At 56.5% G+C, this 8793-nt stretch overlaps 1 protein-coding gene across 1 annotated transcript; it reads left to right on the top strand.

Moving 5' to 3' along the window:
• Positions 1–648: 648 nt before the first annotated feature.
• Positions 649–8400, top strand: CD320 (CD320 molecule). The gene is made up of 6 exons (XM_055237835.2): positions 649–907; positions 2203–2460; positions 5449–5574; positions 6522–6755; positions 7494–7751; positions 7921–8400. Exons 1-6 carry the CDS (start codon positions 649–651, stop codon positions 8061–8063), a joined length of 1278 nt encoding a protein of 425 aa, XP_055093810.1. The 3' UTR covers positions 8064–8400.
• Positions 8401–8793: the final 393 nt, after the last annotated feature.

Genomic DNA, 8793 nt, shown 5'->3' with positions numbered 1-8793 from the left:
GTAAGCCCAGGTAATTTTTTGTATTTTTAGTAGAGACGGGGTTTCACCATGTTGGCCAGGCTGGTCTTGAACTCCTGACCTCGGGAGATCCGCCTGCCTTGGCCTCCCGAAGTGCTGGGATTACAGGTGTGAGCCACCACGCCCAGCCTTCCATCTCTTTTTTTAATTTTTGTTTGAGACAGCGTCTTGCTGTGTCACCCAGGCTGAGTGCAGTGGTGTGATCTTGGCTCACTGCAACCTCCACCTCCTGGGTTCAAGCGATTCTCTTGCCTTAGCCTCCCAAGTAGCTGGGACTATGGGTGTGTGCAACCACGCCCAGCTAATTTTTGTATTTTTAGAAGAGACAGGGTTTCGCCGTGTTGGCCAGGCTGGTCTCAAACTCCTGACCTCAAGTGATCCGCCCACCTCTGCCTCCCGAAGTGTTGGGATTACAGGCGTGAGCCACTGTGCCCGGCCTAACTTCCATCTCTTGAGGGCTCCCCCAGCCACTTCTCACATGAACCTTCCTCAGCACCTTCCCACTGAGGCTCCTGCTTGACCTTAGTCACCCTGCAGCTCAACGGGGAAGGCAGAGGACAGTAAGGGCTGCTCACAGGGAAGGCAAACCTAGGGCAGATCAGGAAAGGCCTCTCTGAGCCAGATCCCATTATGCTGGGGCTGTGGGATGAGAATGAATTCGCCCCGGAAGGAAGGCAGCTGGTTCCTGGGGAGACAGAAATCTGCAAAGGGAGGGTGTCCAAGTCTGGCTGCAGGAGCTACCCAGTGACCCTACGCAGAAGAGTGTCATGGCTTCCCCAGGGCACAGTCCTGGGCCCTTCAGCAGCTAAAAAAGATCAGCTGTGGACCAAGAGGGTGCTGAGACCACCCTGCCCTCTGGAAGGGGAAAGGCCACAGCTGCAGGCAGCAGGTACAAGTGTCCCAGAGTGGGTCCTACAAAGGCTAACAGCCCAAGGCTTCCTGGAGAAGGTGGGATTCTGCTTGGGGCAAAAGGATGAATCAGATTCAGAAAGGTCAGCAGAGAAGGAAAGACCAGGCAGGGTGTGCAGAGGCCACAAGGAGGGCAAGACGCTAGGCAAGGCATGCCACTGACGGCATCTGAACCAAGTTTTATGACCACGACTTTTTTTTTTTTTTTTTTTTTTTTGAGACAGAGTCTCAGTCTGTCACCCAGGCTGGAGTTCAATGATGTGGTCTCGGCTCACTGCAACCTCCGCCTCCCAGGTTCAAGCGATTCTCCCATCTCAGCCTCCCTAGTAGCTGGGACTACAGGCAGGTGTTACCACACCCGGCTAATTTTTGTATTTTTAGTAGAGATGGGGGTTTCACTATGTTGGCCAGGCTGGTTTAGAACTCCTGACCTTGTGATCCGCCTGCCTCGGCCTCCCAAAGTGCTGGGGTTACAGGCATGAGCCACCGCGCCCGGCCAACTTTTCTAAGAAATGGGGTCTCACTGTCACCCACGCTGGAGTGCAGCCCCAAGTGATTCACCCACCTCAGCCTCCCGAGTAGCTGGGACTACAAGTTAGAGCCACCATGCCCAGCTAATTTTCTTTTTTCTTGAGACGGGCGGGGACTTGCTGTGTTGCCCAGGCTGATCTCGAACTGGGCTCAAGCGATCTGCCCGCCTCTGCTTCCCAAAGTGCTGGGATTACTGAGCCACCGCGCCCGGCCTTTATTATTAAATTTAATTAATTAATTGATTTCCTTGTTTTTCCCCCGAGCAACCCGACTCCGAGAATGGACATTTCATTTATTCATTTACTCACCAAATGTTTACTAAGAGCCTACTATGAGTCAAGCACTATGTGTCAGGCCCTGAGAATAAAGCAGTGAGCAACAGAAGATCCCTGCCCTCCAGTAGCTAGCATTCTATGGGGACTAGGACAATAAACCATAATAAGTCAATAAAATAAATTACCTGTCGGCGCCACAAAAGCAGTGGGATGAGGGAGGAAATGGGAAGTGTCTGAGGGGCGTGGCTGCCATATTAAAGAGGATCACGAGGCAGTAGTAACATTTGCAGCAGTCCTCATGTGGAACGGGAAATAATGCAGATGAACACCAACAAATTCCTTCCCATCCCCAGAAGTTTCTAACTTCAAGCGGGCTCCATACCTTTCAACTGATCTCGTCACTGGGGAAAGCGGGGACGGGCCTCTAATTCTCTTTGCCCTCCTATTCTGACATTTACGGTACGCGTAGCCGCGGGCGCCGCAGAACTCAGGGGCTTGGGCCCCGCCCCAACCCCGCGCGTGCGCGTGAGCAGGTATAAGAGAGCGGTCTGGACGGCGCGTGGCCGGCGCCGCTGCGGGGACAGCTCGACCGGCGGCTGGATGGCGCGGGTTGGAGCGCGGCGAACAGGGGCTCTGGGCCTGGCGCTGCTGCTGCTGCTGGGCCTCGGACTAGGCCTGGAGGCCGCCGCGAGCCCGCTTTCCACCCCGACCTCTGCCCGGGCCGCAGGTGAGTGACCCCCCGCAGCGCAGGCTCCCGCCCCCGCGCTCCGACAACGCCTCGCCATTGGCTGCACCGCATGTCCGTTCATGACACTCCCTCAGCACGTGGACTTGGACTTAATCTGCTTGTGGGAAGGCGCGCACTGGTGCTAGGAAGACCCCATGCTGGGGAAGGGGAAGAGGGTGTCTCCACCTGCCTTTAACGGTTTTGCTTCTGCCCTGCACACCCCCTCCACACCTGCTGTACTCTGTCGTGCCCCATTGTCACCTCCAAGCCGCCCTTCATACCAGCGTGGTCAGGAAAGCTCTTAGCAGGCTCAGATTATCCGACCGTTCATCACACAGGGCGGGTCACCTGGTGCCTCTTGCCCCTTTGCCTTCCAAACCCTCGCGACCAGGCCTTGTGACCGTTCCGCGACCGTCCCCGCCCTCCCAGTCTCTCCTCCTTTGTCCTCCATCCTTAGAGAACGCGAGGTCTCTCCCCTCATGCTACTCCAGGGTCTCGCAGAGACTGGGGTTACAAGTTCAGTATACCCCCGTGGGCATGTTCGCCCTGGCCTAAGAGGTATTGGTGGCCAGTGGGGATGGGCTCCCTCTCTGATACCCCTAGAGGCAGCTGGAGGGTTGGAGTGGCCTCCCTGTGCACTCAGGCACTCCCAACTTGCAGCTCTGGGCTCAGGCTCACACACTTTCCCAGCTCCTTTGTGCATTCCGCACTTTCTAGGTCCCTGGACTCATCCCAAAGTCCCTGACATTCACGCTAAATGTTCCTGTTTTTTTTGTTTTTTGTTTTTTTAAAGGAGGCAGGGTTCACATTAACCAAGTACAAAAGTTTTTTTTTTGTTGTTTTTTTTTTTTTTTTTTTTTTTGAGTCTCCCTCTGTCGCCCAGGCTGGAGTGCAGTAGTGCTATCTTGGCTCACTGCACCCTCCGCCTCCCAGGTTTAAGCAATTCTCATGCCTCAGCTTCCCGAGTAGCTGGGATTACAGGCACCGCCACCATGCCCAGCTAATTTTTGTATTTTTATTAGAGATGGGGTTTCACCATGTTGGCCAGGCTGGTCTCGAACTCCTGACCTCAAGTGTTCTGTCCGCCTCAGCCTCCCAAAATGCTGGGATTACAGGACAAAACTCTATACACAGTCTCTTTTTTCTCACGATGTTGAGGTAGGGATTCCCAGCATACCCCGTTTACAGGTGAGGAAACTGAGGCCAGGAGGGAAAGTCACTGGTCACTCTAACTCCTGTCAGGCTTACACCCTATGAGGTGGGGACTGCTGTGATCTGCTGTCCACTTTGCAGAGGGACACACACTCCCGCAGTCCAGGGAAGGGAGATCAGAGGTGTCAGGGCTATGGAAGTCTGGGCCTGGGTGGAGAGCCACACCTGGAGGCTGCCAGATCCCCCGGGGGCAGGGAAGGAAGCAGGCACCGGTTTGTCCACAGGGCTCCATAGAGCTCAGGGACCGTATGGCAAGTAGGTGCAATTAGGCCTGAAGGCCGGGGAGGGTCTGGCAGTGGGGAGTGGGGAGTGGGGGGTTGGAGGCTCATGGCTGGTGGGTAAAGGTGGAAGAGGTTAAAGGCCTTGGCAGAGTGAAGCCAAGCCAGGGTGGCGGATTTGCCACCACCCCTGGCCACACCCAGGAGGAAGCCTTAAAGGCCACTCCCTTTCTCTGTCCCTTGGCCCAGGTTCCAGGCCCCTCTGTGCCTTTCCAGGTCGGCAAACAGCTGAGCTTCGCTGCTCAGAATCTAGGACAGCCCGGATCTTCTCTGGACCCAGCTTGGACCCTTATGTGACCTGTGTCCACTTATGATCAGGCACTGCCCTGGGTTTAGGCGGCCAGGTCACAGCCCAGACCTCCACGGAATGTCCAGTCTGTGGGTGGACAGGCATGACCAAGGCTTTAAGGACAGTTGTTAGACACGGGAGGCAGTGCTTCCTAGGTCTCCGAGAGGGACATGAGAACCCTCCCAGGAAATCAGCTGAGATCTGAAAATTGAGGGGAAAACACAGGGTGTAGAGAGGAGAGAGGGAAGGGCAAGTCTCTGGTGTCGTAATGGACCTTAGGGCCTGGGGCTCTGGCGAGGAGCTGACACATTTAGGATGGGGAAAGTGATAGGTCTGGGAGGAATTCAGGAGGCGAGGCAACAGGACTTGGTGACTGAGCAGGTTTTCTACCCAGTGCCTCAGTTTCCCACCCACTGCCTCAGTTTCTCTTTTGCTATGCAAAGGAGATAGACCCTCCCTGCTAACCTGAGCCTGGGAGCCTGACCCAGGGCATGTGGAGAAATGGCCCATCTCCCAGTCTCTTTAACCACTGAGTTTGGAGGTCTCCGGGGCAGATATCTCGCTATGAGGAGCCTGGTGAAGACTCTGGGATCAGCGAGACCTGAGTTCGAACCCCAACTCTGCCACTAGCTCTTTTTTTCTTTTTTTTTTTTTTGTGGCGACGGAGTCTCATTCTGTCACCCAGGCTGGAATGCAGCAGTATGATTTCGGTTCATTGCAACCTCTATCTCCCAGGTTTAAGCGATTCTCATGCTTCAGCCTCCCGAGTAGCTGGCATTACAGTCGTGCACCACCCCACCTCGCTAATTTTTGTATTTTTAATAGAGACGGGGTTTCACCATGTTGGCCAGGCTGGTCTCGAACTCCTGACCTCAAGTGATCCACCTACCTCGGCCTGCCAAAGTGCTGAGATTACAGGCGTGAGCCACTGCACCCAGCCTCTGCCACCAGCTCTGTGGCCTCCTCTTAGTTCCTTTCTCTGTAACCTGGGGAGTGCAGTAGCACCTGCCCAGTGGGGCTCTTGAGCCCAGGAACTGCTACACTCTGAACCCCACTAGTACTAGGGGCTCAGTAACAAGCAGCCGCCAGTGTGGTTCCTACATCCCAGGACTTCACCTGTCTCCTGCGGGTCACAGCCAGTGACTTCTGTGCTCTTGGAGAAAGGTCCAGCCTCCAGCTTCCCAAGCTTCATTTGCATCCGTCTCACAGGCCCCAGCTCAGGCTCGTGCCCACCCACCAAGTTCCAGTGCCGCACCAGTGGCTTATGCGTGCCCCTCACCTGGCGCTGCGATAGGGACTTGGACTGCAGCGATGGCAGCGATGAGGAGGAGTGCAGTGAGTGGCCATGCCCGGGGCGGGGCTTACAGGGGGCGGGGCCTGAGGGTGGGATGTCAGGGGCCAGGCACGCGGAGGTGGAGCTTGTGGGAAAGGCAGGGCCACAGGGGTGGGTGCGACTTGGGTCTGTGGGTCATAAGAAGCGGAGTCTAAGATGGGCTTGGGCTGGGCGCAGTGGCTCACGCCTGTAATCCCAGCACTTTGGGAGGCTAGGGTGGGAGGATCGATCACTTGATCCTGGGAGGTTGACGCTGCAGTGAGCTAGGATTGTGCCAGTGCATTCCAGCCTGGGCAACAGAGTAAGACTCTGTCTCAGGAAAAAAAATAAAAAGAAAAATGAAAGGAAGAAAGGAAGGAAAGAGGGAGGGAGGGAAGGGAGAGAGAGAGGGAGGGAGCCAGGTGCGGTGGCTCACACATGTAATCCCAGCACTTTGGGAGGCCAAGGCAGGCGGATCGCTTGAGGTCAGGAGTTCGAGACCAGGCTGGCCAACACAGTGAAACCCCATCTCTACTAAAAATACAAAAGTTAGCTGGATGTGGTGGCAGGCCCCTGTAATCCTAGCTAGTCGGAAGGCTGAGGCAGGAGAATCGCTTGACCCTGGGAGGCAGACGTTTCAGTGAGCCAAGATTGCGCCACTGCACTGCAGCCTGGGCGGCAAAGGGAGACCCCGTCTCAAAAGAAAAAATAAATAAATAAAAGAAAGAAACAAATAGAATAAAGTGGGCTTGTAGGAAGGTAGAGCTAGTGGGGTTTCAGGGGAAGAGCTTGCAGGGAGGCCTGTCCTTAGAAGGTGGAGTTAACAGTTGCAGGGGGCGGAGCCTTAGGAAGGGAGCATTTTTTGGGCTCAGTTGTTGTTAGAGGGTGGGTCTTGCAGGGGATGGGGCTGCAGGAAGTACCTGGGCCTTCTTGGGTGGGCATTTGGGACCTGACCAACCCTGTGCCCCAGGGATTGAGCCGTGTACCCAGAATGGGCAATGCCCACCGCCCTCTGGCCTCCCCTGCCCCTGCACCGGTGTCAGTGACTGCTCTGGGGGAACCGACAAGAAACTGCGCAACTGCAGCCGCCTGGCCTGCCCAGCAGGTGAGCTCCGTTGCACGCTGAGCGATGACTGCATTCCACTCACATGGCGCTGCGACGGCCACCCAGACTGTCCCGACTCCAGCGATGAGCTCGGCTGTGGTACGCACCTGCGGGGCTAGGGTGGACTCGTGGGTAGATGGGGACACCCGCTGCCTGCTGGGGCGTGGCCAGGCCGGGGTCGTGGACACATGCCTTTGCCCATGCCTGCATCCCTGTAGGGGAGGCTAGACATCATTAGGGGCCGGGCGCGGTGGCTTATGCCTGTAATCCCAGCACTTTGGGAGGCTGAGGCGGGCGGATCATCTGCGGTCAGGATTTTGAGACCAGCCTGGCAAACATTGCGAAACCCCATCTCTACTAAAAGTACAAAAAAATTAGCTGGGCATGGTGGCACACACCTGTAATCTGAGCTACTCAGGAGGCTGAGGCAGGAGAATCGCTTGAACCTGGGAGGCGGAGGTTGCAGTGAGCTGAGATTGGGCCACTGCACACCAGTCTGGGTGACAGCAAAACTCCGTCTCAAAAAAATAAAAGGCCAGGCGCAGTGGCACACGCCTGTAATCCCAGCTACTCGGGAGGCTGCGACAGGAGAATCGTTTGAACTCAGGAGGCAGAGGTTTCAGTGAGCCGATATTGCGCCACTGCACTCCAGCCTGGGTGACAGAGCCAGACTCCCTCTCCAAAAAAAAAAAAAAGAAAGACATAATTACAGGCAGCAGTCAGCTTCACCCAGCCTGGGTTGGTTGAGGATAAACCCCAAGGGCTCCCCTGGGCACCTGGCCCCCTCACACCTTCAGTGCTCTCTCCTCAACTACTGAACGCCTGGGCTTATTGCAGGAACCAACGAGATCCTCCCGGAAGGGGATGCCACAACGATGGGGTCCCCTGTGACCCTGGAGAGTGTCACCTCTCTCGGGAATGCCACAACCATGGGGCCCCCTGTGACCCTGGAGAGTGTCACCTCTCTCTGGAATGCCACAATCATGGGGCCCCCTGTGACCCTGGAGAGTGTTACCTCTGTTGGGAATGCCACGTCCTCCTCTGCCGGAGACCAGTCTGGAAGCCCAGCTGCCTATGGGGTTATTGCAGCTGCTGGTAAGATGGACTTAACCCTCCCATGTTGGGGGCTTAGAGCTCCGGGGATTCAGGGGAGGTGGGTGGGGAGGGATGAGCTGCAGAACTCCCATCCCCATGTGTATGGAGCTTGGTGGGTGTGGGGGCTCTTGCCTTCCCCCTCCCTACTCTGTCCATCTGTTCCCCACAGCGGTGCTCAGTACAAGCCTGGTCGCCGCCACCCTCCTCCTTTTGTCCTGGCTCCGAGCCCAGGAACGCCTCCGCCCGCTGGGGTTACTGGTGGCCATGAAGGAGTCCCTGCTGCTGTCAGAACAGAAGACCTCGCTGCCCTGAGGACAAGCACTTGCCACCACTGTCACCCAGCCCTGGGCGCAGCCAGGCAGGAGGAGAGCAGTGATGCGGATGGGTACACAGGCACACCAGCCCTCAGAGACCTGAGCTCTTCTGGCCACGTGGAACCTCGAACCCGAGCTCCTGCAGAAGTGGCCCTGGAGATTGAGGGTCCCTGGACACTCCCTATGGAGATCCAGGGAGCTAGGATGGGGAACCTGCCACAGCCAGAACCGAGGGGCTGGCCCCAGGCAAGCTCCCAGGGGGTAGAACGGCCCCGTGCTTAAGACACTCCTGCTGCCCCGTCTGAGGGTGGCGATTAAAGTTGCTTCACATCCTCCGCCTGCCTCTGGGTTGGGTCTCTGTCTCCCTTGGCCTGGGCAGCCTGGGCAGCCTGGGGTCTCTGCTGCAGCCCCTCCTCCATGAGAGCCCAGCCCAGAGAAGGTGGGACATGGAGAGCAAGCCCTGGATGCAGCTACTATGCTTCTTGCTTCTTGGGAGCAGGGGCAGCAGGGCTGGGTTGGGGAGTCTGCGTTAACATCAGGATTCCTGGAAGAAGAGCAGAGCTTGGGCAGTGCCTTCCCATTCCCAGGTCTGGGGACCCCCACCCACTGTGGCTTCCTCTTCAGTGCAGTGGAAGCCAGGTTTCCTGGGATAGTCTCAGACTCACCCTGTTTTAATTATTTTTTAATTATGTTTTTAGAGACTGCATCTTGGCCAGGTGCAGTGGCTC

Source organism: Symphalangus syndactylus, chromosome 13, assembly GCF_028878055.3.
Source record: "Symphalangus syndactylus isolate Jambi chromosome 13, NHGRI_mSymSyn1-v2.1_pri, whole genome shotgun sequence".
Classification (NCBI taxonomy): Eukaryota; Metazoa; Chordata; class Mammalia; order Primates; family Hylobatidae; genus Symphalangus; species Symphalangus syndactylus.
This window is presented reverse-complemented; position numbering and strand designations above follow the sequence as displayed.

Bases quoted from the DNA above. Each gene is read 5' to 3' on its own strand.
- CD320 (XM_055237835.2), top strand. From the start codon at position 649: ATGCTGGGGCTGTGGGATGAGAATGAATTCGCCCCGGAAGGAAGGCAG. The intron at 2,461-5,448 runs GTGAGTGACCCC...TCCGTCTCACAG, and splicing joins GACCTCTGCCCGGGCCGCAG to GCCCCAGCTCAGGCTCGTGC. The intron at 5,575-6,521 runs GTGAGTGGCCAT...CCTGTGCCCCAG, and splicing joins CAGCGATGAGGAGGAGTGCA to GGATTGAGCCGTGTACCCAG.